The sequence below is a fragment of the Prosopis cineraria genome, unplaced genomic scaffold, assembly GCF_029017545.1.
Source record: "Prosopis cineraria cultivar Desert tree isolate PC_DT_omini unplaced genomic scaffold, ASM2901754v1 PC1750, whole genome shotgun sequence".
Lineage (NCBI taxonomy): Eukaryota > Viridiplantae > Streptophyta > Magnoliopsida > Fabales > Fabaceae > Prosopis > Prosopis cineraria.
This window is the reverse complement of record NW_026557075.1, coordinates 1-18400: the sequence shown is the minus strand read 5'-3', so window position 1 is coordinate 18400 and position 18400 is coordinate 1. Positions and strand designations below refer to the sequence as shown.

At 34.1% G+C, this 18400-nt stretch overlaps 2 protein-coding genes across 2 annotated transcripts; both read left to right on the top strand.

Moving 5' to 3' along the window:
* The first annotated feature begins 1817 nt into the window (after positions 1-1817).
* LOC129300796 (high mobility group B protein 14-like) lies at positions 1818-6611 on the top strand. The gene is made up of 6 exons (XM_054939390.1): positions 1818-2137; positions 2868-3023; positions 5279-5336; positions 5635-5679; positions 6157-6237; positions 6336-6611. The coding sequence occupies exons 1-6, from the start codon at positions 2043-2045 to the stop codon at positions 6384-6386; spliced, it is 486 nt and encodes a 161-aa protein (XP_054795365.1). The 5' UTR covers positions 1818-2042; the 3' UTR covers positions 6387-6611.
* A 4870-nt stretch (positions 6612-11481) lies between these two features.
* Positions 11482-17939, top strand: LOC129300795 (uncharacterized). The gene is made up of 8 exons (XM_054939388.1): positions 11482-11823; positions 12522-12572; positions 13444-13477; positions 14828-14914; positions 15011-15062; positions 16587-16761; positions 16914-17009; positions 17531-17939. The coding sequence occupies exons 1-8, from the start codon at positions 11716-11718 to the stop codon at positions 17561-17563; spliced, it is 636 nt and encodes a 211-aa protein (XP_054795363.1). The 5' UTR covers positions 11482-11715; the 3' UTR covers positions 17564-17939.
* The last annotated feature ends 461 nt before the right edge of the window (positions 17940-18400 follow it).

Sequence of the window (18400 nt, the reverse complement as noted above, 5' to 3'; positions counted from 1 at the left end):
TTATTTAGTTTGCTACAAAGGAGCATTTCTCAAAACTAAACCTTGCATTGATCAGTAGTAATCATTATTGAAAAATCTGGTGAAAATACAATTAAAGTCATGCTCCAAGACTGTTGTTAAGAACTATTTTACCACACTAATCAAAATGTGACAATTTCTTGATATTAAATTCTTGCAGAAAGATCACATAATAATATAAAAGCACATCCTAAAATAATTAAAAACACATGTAGAAAGATAAGAGCATCATGCTTGCACTTCATAGTTCAGCCACATATTCTTGTTGGGTTCCACTTGGCACATTTCTCTAGTCAATCTCTCATTCTCTTCATCGAACTTGCGAGCTTTCTTGCCCACCAAACACTCGTACTAACTTTAGAATGAGCAATCCTATTTACTTTATCTAACACAAGGACAATCTTGTCATTGACCATATTATTGCTTTCATTTTATTTGCGGATGAATGGTTTTTCACAAACCCTGTCCATTTTTGCTCTCTTGTTGGTGGTATATATAGAGTCTGCTTCATCTCAATTTCCAGAATTCTTCTGATAATTTCAAGGATATCTTATTACACCATATCATAATTTTTCTTTATTTTTTAGCACACGAAATATCCTGTATAGGAACACATTTGAGCGTCGTTTTTCCAAATCCAACATGCGCTAAAGTTAATAAAATGCCTATCTGATAGCATGTCTATGAGCATCTGTTGTGTTAATTTTCCGTATGTATTAATAAAGAGCAGTGGGGACAAGAAGAAAGCTCCCTCCTTGAATCCATGTGAAAGTAGAAAACATTTTTGAAAAATGTATTCTTAATTGGACTCAAAGTGCTTGAATCTAACTAAATTAAATAGCTATGGAAAAAAACTCTCTCCTTACAAAAGTTTTCATTTGGTTGCTCTTGAAAAAAAAAATTCTTTTAATGACAACATTACAAATACCAACAATTTCCTCCTTTTTTTTTAGTACAAAGGTCACAAAAAACTGTGAAAAGAGACAACATAAATTAAATCATGTCAAAAATTCTAAGATTTTTGCACCCAGCAGGCAGACAATTGAAGATAGTGATGTATAAGTTGTTGCAAGAAGAATGGTGAGCAATTAGATTAGTATATTATTTGCTTTTGATCTATATAGATAATCAAAGATAATTCTCTAGTCTTTCATATCAAAACCCTTAATCTATTTTATAGTTCCTGAGAGCAAGGGTTTTTTATTAAATTTGTGTTGAATGAGTAATAGAGCTTTCATAGAATTAGAGTATATATCAATTTTTGAAAATTTAACATTTCAACAAAAGTTAATATCTTTCAAAATTTCCAAGAATTTAGTGATTGTGTTGGAATGATATTCAAAATATTTAAAAAATTATTTGATCCAATTTCTTTTGTTATCTCAAAAAAGATGTCATCACATGCTACAATTCCATTAATGTCAACCAAATTGTTGATGTTGAGTTTGACTCAGCCTGCTTCAAAAGGGTTACATTTGGCTTCGGTTATTTGCTTGCCCTTTGACAAAAGATTGACTTTTGTTTAAGAGTTTTATGCCGGTGTTCACTTCTGTATTAGAGAATATTATATCTTCGTGTTATGATCTTCAGCAAAGACTTTTTTATTTGGCATATGGCTTTCCAGATGTAACATGCTTGAGCAAATAGCCTACACGTCCTTCTTGTACTTTGGCTACCGATTATTATTATTATTATTATTATTATTTTTTAATTATCCAATCCTGCACTCCCCACCCCACCTCTCTCCTTCCTTCCTTCCTTCCTTCCGTTTTTTTCCCATTTTTGGTGTAGCAAGTATTATCATGTCGGCCTGAAATGTGAGCCGCCAGATGGGCGTCTCATATCGTATCATATCATATCTCATCTATCGAGACACGGCCCGATTCCACTGGTAATAGAACCGTGTCGACCCAACCCAACTCGCTCTATCAAACCAAAGTTGTGAAGCTTCGGCCTTTCTTGCAGACACACACTAAGCGGACCAAACCGAGCGGCACAAGGAGCTTCACCCTACAAGAAAACACATGGCAAAGGAAGCCACGAGGTCGCGAAAGAGGTCTCTCTCACCTCCCCCTGCTTCTGCTTCCGATGAACGCTCTACAAGAACTTCTTCTGACAGGTAAGCATTTCACTATATTCTCTTTTAGCTATCATATATCCGCATGAGCGCTTGTGCCTTCATTCCTCTTACCTTGTCTCTTAACTCTTGTCACTGTTTTATAGTGCCATTGACTTTCTTTTTGATTTCCTAGTTCCAACGGAACCAACAACTTCGATCATATTTTGGGTTTGCTAATTTCATCATGTCAACTTAACTTGTTTCAATTCAGAGTTGTGTTTCACCAATTCGCCTCATGATTTAATGGTTGAAAAACTTTGGCTCCCTTATAAAGATTTATATTCGCATTTAATTGATAAAATTGAACTGGGGCAAATGGCTAAATGGATTATTAAAGTTGGATGGGACCTGGGACTCTCAAGTTTTTTTTTTTTGTTTGACTTACCGGTTTGTCTTTTGTTTCAATACTGGGAAAGTGAATGTTTTCGTTTGGGTTTAATTCTTTGAAAATTTTTTGCTCCCCTACAGGGACTGCTTAGTATTTAATTGTTTAAGTAACGAAGGGTTTAATTGATAATTCAAAACTGGGTGGGAATCTGTTATAACATTTTTCTGTGATGAATTCTATGGTCTCAAACCAAATGAAGTAGCTGCGTGAATTTCAACTTGGTCTGGCACTCTAGTTTTTCTCTTTCTCCTTCACAGCTCATGCACAACAAAATTTTGTTTATTTAAATATCTTCCGGAACTTTGTCCATGACTGTATATACTGTTGCTTTGGAATTTTCAGCACGGTAGTGTTGAGGGTAAAATTCAATGAGGGGACGAAGAGATCTTCCCAGCTGACTCAGTCAGGGAAGAAACCCAAGGCAAAGCAAAAGAAGATTAACAAAAAACTTGATGCTAAGAAGCCAAAGAAACCCCCAACTGCTTTCTTCTTCTTCTTGTACGGTTTACTCGCTTCCTTTTCTCTTTATATATGCTGGTAATTATCAGTTACTCGTGAGGGGCCAGTGCTAAGGAGTCACACATGGCTTTTTGTATGATCCTGTTGTTGGCTCTTTTCATGGAAACGCTTAATTTAACAAAAGTACGCTGCTTTGTAGTATTATATTGGTAGCAATGAGAACATCTTTCTTGTGTATTTTGGATTTCTTCAAAATATTGAGATACTAAGAATTGTTTATGGTTCTGGTTAAAATGAACAGCTTACAGCAGTTGATGTTACTCTCTCTCTCTCTCTCTCTCTCTCTCTCTCTCACGCACGCGCACACACATACACACGCTAATGCGAAGATCTTTCCTTGCATATTATTTACTTTTGAAAGTACTGTTCATAATTGGGGAATATGGAATTTTATTAAAATTCATGGATTTATGAACTGGAACAGTGCTAAATACCATACAACCATGAAAAAAAATTTAGAATTTCCATATAGATGATTCACCATATTCGTGTAGTTCATGTCTTGCTGACGTGGATCTCTAGTGACCGCACTTTTTTGCATTTTGTGGATTATATTTTTCTTGCTTTTGTATGTAATTATGCAACTATGAATGATGAAAGATATCAACAGCCTGTCATGCTAATTCCATATTATTGCTGAATTACTTAGTTTTTGTTTTTCTGATGGCTTGTATGAGAAAATTGCATCTATCCACTTGAATATTTGCACCCAATTGCAATGTCCACCCCTACCTTCAGAAATTTGCAAGTGATGTTCTGATCTATTAAACCCATTGCAATGAGCAGCTATCGTCTAATGTTATCCAAAAAGAACTCCTATAATCTAAAATAGAAAATTTTGACTATATAAAATTACTATAACACCTTTTCTATTATTTAATAGCCCGTCTGGCCATCTCTTTATTTTTCCCAACCATATTATTCTACTCCATCAATTTACAGATAAACAGGCTTGATAATCACCCATCACAGAATCTAAATGCGCACTTTCTCTTTGTCTTGTTAAGTTAAACATTAATTGTATTGCACTTTCTGTCCTGTTCTTACATGCGCTAGAGAAGAGTGGCCATGGGTACCTGTAACTCAGTTTTATCTTCACAATGCAAGGGTATGTTCAGCCTTTGGCCTCAGAAAGTTCTGCCTTCGCACACTTTTGTGTATCCTCCTTCATTATCATCATCTTCTTCAATGCAGTCATTTCCAATGTTCTCAACGGTTAATAACCGCAGCTTCTATTTCCACAATTAATTCAAATTCCATTGACTGTCAACATTCTCCTGCTTTTAAGCCTTTTGAAACAACCTATCAACATATAATGCACAACCCAATTCTCAACTTGCAATCCATCCCACAACACCTGCCAAAATCCCCCCGCCAGAAAAATTATTTCTTTCTTGTCATTAAATCTCAAGGTTCTTTGGAAATTCTGTTGAGTGATTATTCACATTTCAACATGAGTGGTTTGAATGAAATAGGATTGGATGGATCGAAAGAGAAGTTGGGCATGGTCTGCAAAAAGAGGTGTGAGGGAGAGCCTGCTAAGAAGAAATGGGACGAAGTTTACAAAGGGCTGAGAATGGGCAGGGTACAAAAGATTTGACAGAGGGGAGTGAGGCTTTTCTAGAGAGAATATTGTCTGTAGGAGTTAGGAAAAGTTTGGACTTGTTTGTGGGGGAGAGTCCTGACCTCTTGAACGTCAGGGAGCTTTGTGTTTTTTCGTTTGTGATTGTTTTGTGCTGTTCCTCATTTTCTGGGTTTATTTGGCAGTAACGGGGGATAGTCTTGCATTTCTTCTTGTGACTAAATAGAGAAGAGTGCTACTTTCCCTAGAATCAACTAATCAAGTATTTTTCAGTCTCCATCAGGATTAAACCATGAACAAGGATAAATTGGCCGGGGAAGAAGAAAATGACAAAAAGGTTGTTAAATAATTGGAAAGGTACTTTATAATAACATAATTTAAATTTCTTAATTTAGCTGACAGGGGGCTTATTGCAATGGGTTAATAGACTGGGGGATTGAATGTTTTTAAATTGGGGCCTGCATTGCAATTGGAGGCAAAAATCTGGTTGGTTAGATGCAGTTTCCCCTATTTATATAATACTGTGTCAATGCTCGTTAACCTAGCATAGTGGCTATATTGAACAACCATTTCGTACTTCTATGTCGTATGTTTAGTGCATTACAATCCTTTACTACTATTTTTTTTTAATTTTAATTTTTCTTTTTTCAAGGGAGGATTTTCGTAAAGAATTTCAAGAGCAGAATCCAGATGTTAAGTCAATGCGTGATGTAAGTATAGAATTCATTTTGTAGTGACACTTTAGTTTGATTTATATCTTTGACTGGGAAGCAAGATAATGGCATAACTTTTTGTGTAAAGACTTAATAAAGTCTTTAAAATCTAATGACTAAGAAGTTAAGCAATTCCTTTTTTCTCAAAATGAAAAAAGCTGCCAGTTATTCAGCAGTTCGCAAGAAAGTTCAATACTTTGCCGTGCAAATGGCCAATGAACTTTTTTTTCCCACCTCTTCTTATTTTCTACAAGTATCCTAACTCTGCTTCTGTTTCGTCCTCTTTTTCATTCAGATTGGCAAGGCTTGTGGAGAGAAGTGGAAAACAATGACTTATGAGGTTCGTATTTGTAACCTTATATTTTCTTATTTAGACTCAGCAATCAAGTGCATCATTATGATTGTTATGTTAGAAGATAGAATCGGAGTTAGTCATATATTGAAGTTTCGAAATTGGTTCTGGAGCTGTATTCCAAATTATTTGGGCATGAAGTTGTGCAGCTTCATTGCACTTGATCTTGGCATGTATAAATGCGGCTAAATGTAAATTTAATAAAACCATGTATGGAACAAATTATTTGTTTCTTATATTTACCAAGATGAACTATGGTGGATGCTGCCACTGATTTATGCCTTGAAATTCCTTGCATGCTATTCAATTCCGGAAAATGATGCGGAAGTAGCATTATACTGTATCAGCTGATGGGAATTCTTGGCTAAAATCAATTTTAATGATCAAAGTCTTGAGTTGTTCTGTATGATCAAAGTCAGTTCTTGAATGAGTACTGGCATATGACACTGTAATTGTATCTTACAGGAGAAGGTTCAATACTACGATATAGCCACTGAAAAACGAGCAGAATTTGATAGAGCAATGATCGAATATAACATGAAAATGGTAAAGAATCTGTCATTTCCATAGGCACTGTTATTGTTTGCACAGTTATTAATGGGGATTTATATAAATTATGTCAATGGCTTTCTGATATGTGGCAGGAAAGTGGAGAGTACGAAGAATCTGACGAGGAATCAGAGTTTGATCTGTAACCATTTCCTTTGAAATGGGGGTGTTTCTGTATGATTGGAATTGCTTGAGCTAGAATTTGTATATCTAGTTGTAGTCTATCATTGTGAATAATTATTAGTCACTGTACCATATCCTTGTGTAAAGTATTGATGGTTACAAAGGGAGATATTAGCCAAGTAGCAAGCTTTCCTTTAACCAACAATAGCAAGCATTTGCTATCTAGAAGGACCTTTCTGTTGTCCAAATTCTACTGTGCAATTAATTTATGGTACCTTTTAAAAAAATGCCAAACCTGTTGCTTTAATGACCGGTGATGTGAAAAACTCGACCGTATCGGATGGTCCGACCATTGCCCATTGAACAAAATGGCCTAGTTCAACCAATTAAGTCAACTTGACATTTGGATTGGATTGACCTGAGTGGTTTTAAGAGAACCAAAGTTGACTGGGAAATAAGAGTGGGTCAACCTAATTCGAGCCTAAAAAATTTAAAAAAGGAAAAGAAAAAGAAAACTTAAGCTCAATCGCTTAGATTCGCGATTTTTTCCCCCTTTAATCTCTAGTTCTCTTCTATTTTCTTTTCTTTAATTTATGATCTTTTCTTCACAGCCCATACTTAATTTTTGATCTTTCCTCCAGTCTTTATCTTCAATTCTAGCGATCCATCCTTTAGTATCGAGATCGAAAGCTCATGAGTCATGATATAACAGTATGCCTCTAGCTCCAGCATTTTGCTTCGAGATCGCAAGCTCATACTAACATGCCTCTGCCCCCAACTCCAGCGGTCTAGACATCTAAGTCTTTAGTATCGAGATTCCAAGCACCATCAATAAACTAATATTTTATTTATATATTTTTGTATAAATATTATTTTTATTTAATTTTTATGGTGACTGCTGGTCTAACTGGTCGAATCATGGTAGTCGCGACCCGTTATTCTTTTTGGTTCAACATCCAGTTTAGGTTTCGAAACATTGTTAATGACTGTCATTTTAGACTAAAACTCTTTTTTAGTCAATTGTTAATCTAGTTTTTTGCCACAATATTTGAGTTGGTCCTTATTCAAACCATATTCTCATTTTTAATTTATGATCTTTTCTTCACAGCCCATGTTTAATTTCTGATCTTTCCTCTAGTCTCTGTCTTCAATTCTAGCAACTCATCCTTTAATATCGAGATCGAAAGCTCATGAGTCATGATATAACAACGTGTCTCTAGCTCCAACATTTTGCTTCGAGATCGTGAGCTTGTACTAACATACCTTTGCCTCCAACTCTAGCAGTCCAAGCATCTAGTCTTTGCTGTCGAGATTCCAAGCATCATTAATAAATTAATGTTTTATTTATATATTTGTGTATAAATATTATTTTTATTTAATTTTTATGGCGACCACTGATCTAATTAGTTGAATCATGATAATCGTGACCTGTTATTCTTTTTGGTTCAACATCCGGTTCAGGTTTCAAAACATTGTTAATGACTGTCATTCTAGGCTAAAACTCTCTTTTAGTCGATTGTTAATCTAGTTTTTTGTCACAATATTTGAGTTGGTACTTAATAGAACCATATTCTCATTTTGAGCAGATTTTAAAATGTGAGAAAGTAAAATGAGAAAAATATAAAGTTGATCAAGAGCCAACTTGAGAGGATTAAAACAAGGTTCAGTCTCACACTTGTTTTGTGTAATATACACATGAATAGAAAATATTATAAAAGAAATATTGCACCTACTTTTTTATTACTCATAAATATCTTTTTATTAAAAGTAATTATATTCGAGGCATGATCAGGTATTAAATGTGGATACTTCTCCTATTAAAAATATAAACTTTAATTTATTATATTGAGAGAAATTAATTCCTTATGCAAAATCTAACTCTTATTTTCCGTTAGTTACACACACTTACCTATTTAATAGACAAATGAAGAGAGTTAAGCTGCGAGAACTCTCCTCAATTTGGACTTGACAAAGTGCTAGTTTGAATTAGTTGGAGGTTAAGGGATATAGTAATATATTTTGTGTTTAAGAACATTGGATAATCAATGCATTAAAAATAAAAAAAAAACAAGTAGCTTTATCCTATTAGATAGAATCAGTTGCATAAATTACATGACATTATTGTGTTCTATTACCAATCAAACCTTTGAGTATATTATTAATCAAAAGAGTCGTTCCTCAACTACATTGAATGTAATGCAAGATTGTGAAGCAAGATTCGCAGGATGTAGCACAAGGTGGTGAGAACGTCGGTGAGGGAAATTGACTTTGTCTTTTACAGACTACATGAATAGGATAGTTCAAAGGATGTGTTAATTGGTGGTGGTGAATTAAAAGGAGAACAATAGCTTAGCTACATCAAATGTTCAGCTCCAGGATTATATGCAGTGAAAACCCAACCAGATGGAGATTTCATTCCAAGATCATATCCAAAACGAATTGCTTTGGCAAAGGGACATGATTTAAAAAAAAAAAAAAGTTGTTCTCTAGTTTCTTCCTTTTCTCCACACAAAACACTAGCAGTTTCAATTTGAAGATGATGCTTAATCAAAGTGGACTTCAATGGCAAAGAGTCGCTAACCAATTTCCAGATAAACAAAACAGTTCTTGTGAGGTAATTGAATTTTTGTCTGGAGTCTTCCAAAATTCACCCAAGTAAGAGAGGGATTAGTGTCTTATATTAGCATTTTGTATGCCACAGCTATGGCATATTGCTCTTACTAATTCACTGCTTTTCCATCTAATTGTAACCCCAACTCAATAAGACATATTATGAGACCTCCCAGTCTCGCGTAATTTCTGCATCTTTTTTTTTACTACAATAGAAGGTAAAAAGCCTAAAGAAAGAAACAGCAGGGATCAACCCATGTCCATGAGTTTCTTCATAATATCATAGCTTACAATAGCTAAATACTTTATGGGAGGTTCCATAAGAACATGTCTTATGGTTAGAAGAACATGCATTATGTGCAGGTCAATCAGCACATGTATTAGCTTTTCTAAAAATGTGGTTTAGAAAACTTCCCAGTCTCACATAACTTCTGCATTTCACAATCAATGCAAATAAATTGAAAGTTTGGATCGACCGATGCCACCCAAACTCATACTAAGCATATCATAACGTACAAATTGCTTTGAGCAATTTTTTGAGGACAAAATGTCTTCTAAACACCATGTAGAATAAGTTTTCTCACCATCCTACATGACACTAATCAAGATACATGCATTTGTCACCAAACACGACTAAATAACCATTGCATTTTTTTTTTTAATAACAGCATTCAAACACATTACCTCATGATTATAGCTTCAAGAGCTTGCCATTGAGACAAAATAAGCTGTACCAATTAACACTCTGTTAACGATGATTTGTGACTGTCTTTCTTACTTTATGAATCCCTTTACAATGTCAGGATATGTTTGAAGGATGATAAGATCACCGTCTGACTTGTTTAGAACAATTCTTTGGCCTAAAACTCTAACAATTGAATTGATAACTCTCCAAGCTTACTTAGGCAGCAATGCTTTGTTCTTACAAAGCTTATCCCATTTCAATGGATGGAGCTTTTTTGATTGCTCAGAAAAATCTTAATGGTGCATTTGGTACATTGAAAGGTTATTTGAAAATAGGGAAATTGAGTGTTTTTTTTTTTTGTGAATGGCAGACAACAAAGTGACTTTATTGAAAAGAGAAATTTTTCTGGTTATGGAAGAGAGCTCACTCATTTTCATTCCTTTTTTATTCCCATTTTATACCAGACACAACTAAAATAAAAAGTTCGACAAAAAATGTGTAAGAATTCAAACCATGATTATTGGGTATTAAATGTGGGGAATAAATTTAAATTACAATACCTGACCCACTTGTTATAATGTATTGTAAAGGAAAATTTATTACAAATAAGATGTATGATTAATGATATATTTTTACATTATTTATGCCGAACATTCCTTGTATTGAAATTTTTGTACTTTGACTATTCATTGATTTGAAAATTCAGATCATACTCATCATTGTTATGCTAAATTGATGAAATAATGTTATAAATTTTTTGGTTATATAAAATATTATCCATATCATCATCATAATTTTCAAAAGCGCATGCCAAACTGTGTTAAGAAAAAGCGAAGTAATCCTACCACGTTACCAATAATCACGTTTAATTATTTGTCAATAAAAATTAATTCATTTGACAAGTTTAAATAGGACAATCAATTATCTTCACCAATTATGAGTGCTCGCTTTAATCAGAGCAATCAATGCGTTTTCAATTTTTTTTTTTGGAAAAAGAATCCTTCTAAAAACTAGAATGATAGATGAGGACCTACATTCGAATATAAATGATATGATATTGTAATATTATAATTTTTATCCATATATTATAATTATGATTATAATTATAGTTTTTATTTTTATCAATATTTTTGTTACAAAAGAGGGAAAAAGTTTTATGTGTGAAAAATAAAAAAAAAGAAAAGAAATATTAAAAATGCATTGAGCTAAGGACAATCATCATGTGCCCTTTGACATATATCCAAAAAATTATTGTTTGCGTCAAAAATTGTTCAACATACATGTCATTACTTTAACTCCAGCTCTAATGTTTTATGCTTTGTATTTATATTTTAATTATATCTATATATATAATGTTATATAAAATCATGCAAGAATATTCCACAAGATAATCCCTCAAACTAGATCCTGAGAGGACAGTAATTTTTAGTTGGCATTGTAGGCAAAATAAAAAATTACACTTAAAAAGTTGACATTTAACATCACATGAATGTTAATATTTTATTAAAAAATAAATTTAAATTTGAAGGTGAATTGTGACACCCGCTGGTATATTAAATTAAAAATAAACTTCTTGTATACAAGGATTAAAACTTTAAAACTAATTAATGCATGTGATTTTTAGGCTTTATAGTCAGTCAAACCACAAAGTCAACTAGGGATCGGCGGAATCTTCTATCTTTAAAGTCTGAAAGCCACCACCCTCGTGATTTCAATTGGACATCAGAGCGTATCTTTTCTCCACAAAAACATAATCACATCCTCAAATTACGTCATTGACCTTCTTCTTACTCCTTATTCACCCATAATGCCACCTTCAAAAATAGCTAAACCGACCCATGTAAGAAACAGAGCTGCTATCTGTCTCTTTCTCGCTCTAGCACCTTGGGAAATTACCAGAAGCCGTGGCGAAAAAAGCCCACTTGATCTCCCTATGAACCATACCCTTCAGGGAATTTGGTTATCGGTTTGTGGGTTTCGCTGTTTGGAACTGCAGACATTGCTCGAACTCGCTGTTTCTCTTTGGTAGGGACAGAGAGGGACGGCTTGGGAGGAGGATGTTTGAAATGAGAGAAGAAGGGTATTGTTTTCCACGAGTCTTGGTGGCTGTCATTGCGGGTCTTGCTCTTCTTGACGGCATTATTTCTTTCTTTGCATACCTTCAGGTTTGTTATCGTTTTGGATTTGTGGGTTTTGCTCTGAGATTGGTTCATGCATTTCCGCTTTCACTTTCTATTTCCATCTAATTGGGGAAGAGGGTATGCAGAAAGATGAAGAATTGTGAAATGGGATGTGTCCAGTTGTTGTTTTCTTCGTCTTTGTGAGTGACCTATGAATTGTGTGACCCGGGAAATGTGTTGACTTTGGGAGATTGAATTGCTTTTGATGATGCATGCATGAATCAATTGAAAATTTTTAGTGTGCATGTTGAAACTCTCGTCGCTACATTGTACTTTCTCTATAATCGGGTTTCGTTCTTAGCTCGATGATTACGGCATTGTATCAAGGCTCTTTGTTTTAACCTATTAAAAGACTTGCACAAACAGTTGGAATTTTGTATTTATTGTCAATGTTCAATCGACTACGTCCGTTGTCAAATCTAAGTCACTAACCCATTTGAATAGGGATACAATTGCAAGCATTGTGCAGTGTATAGTAATAACGGTTTCAGTTAGGGCAATTGGGAAGCTTAGTGGCATCGGGCGCTGTTGATTTGAGTTACATCCTAGTTGATTCTTACATCATCCGTTATAAACGATTGGGATGCTTTTCAAAAAATATTAGATCTTAAAGTCCGTGATGCATGCAATGTGAAAGTTATTTCCTTGCAGTGATTGTCAGTTGCTTTCTCTTGCTGTCACAGTTAATAAGAATCCACATGAGGAATTCACAAGTTGGCTGGACTCGGCAAAAAGTAAGGGCATTTTCCAATCTGTTCTTTGTCAACGTGATTTAGCTCTGAATCTCTGATGTAACATGTTTTCCACGTTGGATGGCTATATGGATATGCTCTTCTCTAACTGAATGAACGTGTTGAAGTTGTTATTTGTGAATTGGTCCTTCTTGTTGGTCAGCACTGTTGTCTACTTTTATGGCATACAACATGGCTGTTGGAAATAGGCTCATATATGAATTGTGAAGATGTCAGAGGCTGTTAATTTCAGCAGCAATTAGCCCAATAAGATATATACCAATGGCTGTAAATTGTACGGGACCGGTGATTGTGTTCTTGTTATTCTTGAATTGATATATAATGAACTAATATGGCTATCCCAGATCGTCACTCTGTCCGCACAGATCTTAAGTTATATTATATATGCAATGACTACTACATTAGTAACTACCCATTATTTTCTGGATAGCAATATGTGCCACCCTTGTGCATTAGAGGCTCTATCTTTCTTTTTAAATCTTGCTGGTGTGGGTGTATGTGTGTTGGAGGGCTAGATAAAAATGTGAAAATATTAGTAATGAATAACGAAGGAGAATCTGGTGATGGATGACACAGTTTTGATGTCCTAGTGTCATTGGTGTACTTAATTTTAACACTGTGTTACCATAGATGGGTGTACATGGGGAGTGCGATTAATTTATGTTTTGTCTATTGTATTCTGAAATATGATACTTCTTGTAGTTATTCTTAATGGCTTCTTTATGGATGTCTATGTTTATGGTATGAACTTCCACGTATGTCACTAGGCTTACTGCACGCAACTACTCTTCACTGCTTTATATATATATATATATATTAGCTTCTCATGAGATGTAAATATGATGTGCTGCAGGTGTTTCATCTAATGATTGGCAGTTCCAGTTTGGGTTTGTTCTATTTTACTTTTAATGATTAGTTGAACTGTTAATTTATTTAGCATGGAATATCTCTTGCAGTTTTGATTGTTCCTTTGATGCCATTTCCACATTTTTTATGGTTTGATTGAGCTAACTGCATTTCATGACTAAGCTTCATAATCCCTGTTGAGTTGTTGTGACCAAGTCGTGTGCATGAGTCAAGTATTAATTTGAACATAGGCATGTTGAATCCTTAGAAAAGAACATTTCTTTGGCTCTATTTTGGCACGTTTGCCTTCTTAACAATATAATTTTGTGCTAAGTAGCATGCCAAGTCTTTTCACTTTCTGAGCAAGGTTGATTATGACCTGGGGCCTATGTTTTTCTCTGGAAGCTTCGATCTTAATCAGTTTATATGTAGAAAGGTTAGTATATACACATTACAGACCAGGCACAAGTACAAGAATGATATGCTCCTTACCACCCCGAAAAGCCACATTTCTCTCTCTAGAAGACACAATTAAAGTTAGGGCATGCAGGTGATTTTGTTGAAGGCAGTAATCTGAAGAAAACTGAATTAAAAATTTGAAGTAATATTTTTATTATGAAATTAAAGTTTTAGATAATTGCGTTTTCATTGTTGTAGGTGCTAAAGATAAAGGTTTTCACACTGCTTTAAAGTATGGTTAAACTGATTCGAATGTATTGTTCCTGACTTGTTTACATGAAGTTAGCTCATGCATGCCTTATAGGCGCAAAAGCAAACAACTTAAGAGAGGAGGACTTTATCCATATGAGGGTGCACATTGTACATACAGTGACACACGCTACCTTAACATTTAATGAAAGGCACACTGTTGAATAGCATTTTTCCAGACAGGTTTCATGAAAGCCGCTGCTTGTATCATGTGAATCTGAAATTAGGTTACTCGATTACTATTTTGTTAAATACTGGTCATTATGAATTTTGTGAGAAATTGTAACTATTTAATTTTATGCTTATCAATAAATAATTTATTTAAGTTTTAGATAGCTATAGGACTGTTCATGGGCTAAGTCAGGCTTGACCTTAGCTTGATGCCCAGCATGGGATGGGAAAACACTATAGGCTGCATTTTAATTTTATGCATGGTCATTCTTCATTGCATTCTTGAGAGTTGAGCCTTTAGTTCTTTCTGTCACTATATGATAATCAATTGATTTCCTGACATAATCATCACCAGATACATTAAATAGTTCCATTTTTTTTCTTATAATATATATATATATATATTTTGCCTTTTAATGAACATAAGATGTTTGGCCATTAATTTGTTGTTTTGGTTTGCTTTCTGTACTTGATTCCATTTGATCTGTTCAATTTGGGATTTCATATTTCAGGTTTCTTCTTTTATTTTGTATTGACACTTCTTGGTACTTGCTATGGATGGACGTGCTGGTCACACTCCTGTGGTTTTATTTTTTTGGGTATACCTCCTTTCGTTACCAACTAGAAATTTGTGATTTGTGAAAAGGTCTTAGCCTTAACCAAAATGATTAAACTGTTGATGTTTTGTCTTGCAGCTTTCCCTAAAATACTTTTCTTTGCAGCATTTCTTCTACTTTTATCCTTCTGGTATGTAATCTGATTTATTTTAAAATTCTTGTTTGGTTTATAGAAATGTGAATTTTCAAGTTACATGCAGTGTTTTCTGGCAAATTATATGTTATGTCAAGTTCTTGCCGTCATCTTTCATTATTCTCAGTTGATCCTTCTTCTTTGTCCTTCTGTCTGTCTACCTGTCTGATAATTTCTCTTATTTCCTTTTTTATTGCATTTCTGTGTTGCGATCTTTTCTTCAATCTAAGAGAGCAAGACTGGGAGATGTTGTTAGATAAGAACATTGTCCGCAGACGAACATGACCTTTAAATAGAGGGATAACGACCTATGCATATGCTTTCTGAAAAGAGTAACTTAGGACTCTGATAATTTTTGGTTGTGAACCAGATTGCCCCAAAGATGGGTCATGTGCTGCTGTTCGTTTCATGCTTCAGCAGTTCAGCTATTTTTTTTTTCTTTTGTCATTTCCATTTTCGTCTTCTTTAATGATCTTAAATTTATTGCATTGAAGCCACATTCTGAAATTAAATTGTGGATTCACTTGAAAATACTTCATCTACTGGAATTGCCTTTTGTTTCTACTAGAATTCCTCTATCAATTCTTGCGTGTTTTCATATGCAAAGAAACCAAGGACAGAGCCACGTCTTCGTAAAAGGGCATGGTTGCCACCCCTAGCATTGTGTTACATGCATGTATGTACATGCATTTGTAGTGATATTGTCCTTCCCGAAGCTTTCTGAACATTTTTACTGTTTTTTTTTAATTTTAATTCATGCTTTTAAAGACAATTGTATCCAACTTTAATCTTCATGATACATTCTTTAAAATAATACAATTTAAAATAAGTTAAAAATTGATTTAAGAGACAATAGGTTGATGGATGTTTTAAACTTTGCAAGTCACATGGTTCTATCAGCCAATGAAATCAGCGCAGGGCAGATGGGGAGACTTTCATCCCCTTTTCTTTTTCTTTTCTTTTCCCCTGCTATGTTGGAATGCAGGGACAGAAGGCTTACTGCAAGTTCTGCAGCCCTTACTGTATACAATAGAATATTATTGCCCCCAAAATTTGCAATCCGCGGTCTCCTCCTTCAAAGGTTTTTTTAATATAAAAATGCTTTTTGAAAATAATATAAATAATTTGCATAAATATATAATTTTAAAGATATGCCTTTATTTAACTTTAATCTTAATACTACAGTTTTAAAATAATTAGATATATTTTTATCATATTATATTTTTTAAATTTTACCATTTAATTTATTTTTAAATTTTAAATTAATTATTATATAGTTTAATAAATGCTCAAAGTAAAAACAATTCTATGTTATTGATATAAACTCTCAAACCCCCCCACCCCCCCCCCCCCAAAAAAAAAAACAAAAGAAAAGAAAAGAAAAGAAACATAGCATATGATCATCTAACTCTTCAAGTTATCTGCAATCATCTGCATTTATACATGTATAACTATTTCAGTTACCATATTTTCCTTTCTCCTGACCATGAAGCTGCATTGCTCTTGGGTTTCATTTTACAGGGTTGATCTTTGCCATCAGCCAGATGATGACGATGATTATGAAGGAAGCTTTTCTGAGGAAACTTTACTAAGAAAGTCCTTTAATGATTGTACTTTAGCAGGCAGAGCAAGCCATAGAAAATGGTTTCCCCTTCGGTTGTCTCATGTTGGTAATCGGCAGAAGATTGTACTTTTGGTATGCGCCATGCTGAGTGTTTCTTCTTCTGTATCTGCTCATGTAGTTTCCATCTCTGTTGTATCATGTTGCCACTTTCTTTTGATGATCATTTAATGATTCACATTAGGATGTAATTTTTTCAAGTATTTCACTTGGACATGATTCACCAGGTTACACTTCTAGTTTTTGTCATCATGCTGGTATTTGCTGTAATAATATGGATTGGATTAGGGAAGAATCCCATTGATTCAGCAGTGGCTGCTCGGGTATGGACACAGTAATTATGGTTTTGCTATATCTTTTCATGCTATGCAGTGCTCTTTAAATTTCTGATTGATATGTCAAGTTGGTATTGTCTTTATCCTCTTATTGTGGCTACTTTTCCTTTGAATAGTAATATCGGTTTTGATTATGTTAATTTCTTTCTGTCAAGAGCAAGGGGGGTAACTCTGCTTCTGTAAAAGAAGCTTTTATATCATAATAACATTGAATTCTAAAGATCGTTTAGAGGTCAATACTTCTATTGACTTATTTGTTGTATTATCATGTTGAGTTTTTATTTGTACCCTGCATTTTGAAGATTTCTTATCCTTCAACTTTTTATGCTTCCTTCTTTTATAATAAAATTCTTCTCTTAGAAAAGAAACAAAAAGGTCATCTTGGGAAATCATAAGTTTGGTCTTTTCTGCTTTGGAGGGACTGCTTTACATGAAGAGAAAGTGGTTGCGTCCTTTATGGGAGAATCTTTTTCTTTTTAATGAAATACATTGAGTTGGTTTGTCCTCAGGAAAGACGGAAGGAGCAGATTTGTAGCATATGATGATGGGGCAAAGATGAAGTTTACTTTTCTCTTTAAATACATGATATGATAGCTACCTGGGGCTAGCTCAGGTAATGAGGGTAGGGTGGAGTGTGGGTTGAGATTAAGGATTCAAATCCTCTTGTAACAAAAAAAAGAAAAAAAAGAAAATGACATGGTTTCACATAAGTGAATGGAGTGAATATATATATTTGTAAACTCTGATTGTTACTTACAAGTTTTGATTTTGAAATCGGCCATGGTGCTAACTTATGAGTTGATCATAAATAATGGTCATGCCTTAATTGTCCTGAATTATTAGAATCTGTCCTATAATTTTGAAGAACATTGTTGAGTGATGAAAAATGTTTATTATGATCTAGTGACTTAAAATTTGTTGCAGGTGTATGTAGATATTTTTGCTGTTGGAATGCTTATGTTAGGAGCAGCATTAACATGCTATGGTAAGCATGTACTAATCCTTTTGTTTTTCACTGTTGTTTTATCAAAATGGACTTTTAATATTTATTCTCATACTTTGCATGAGCGGTAGGCAGTTCTTGAAACTGGGTTTAAATCTTCAGCACATTTAAAAGGCATGTTCGTTGTCAAATTAGATGAATGATTAGGCTCTATGGTTGATGTGTTTCTTGCCTTCTACTACTAGTTATCTTACTGTATTTTGCATTTTGTGCTCATTTGATTATTTTTCATTATTACTTGTATCACCACAATGATGATGAAAATTATATAAATTATAATTATAATCTCTATATAATAGTACAACTATTGGAAGAAGCTTTCGTACTAGCATGTACAGTGAAATGAAACCATGTTCTCACTGAAGCTGAACATTTT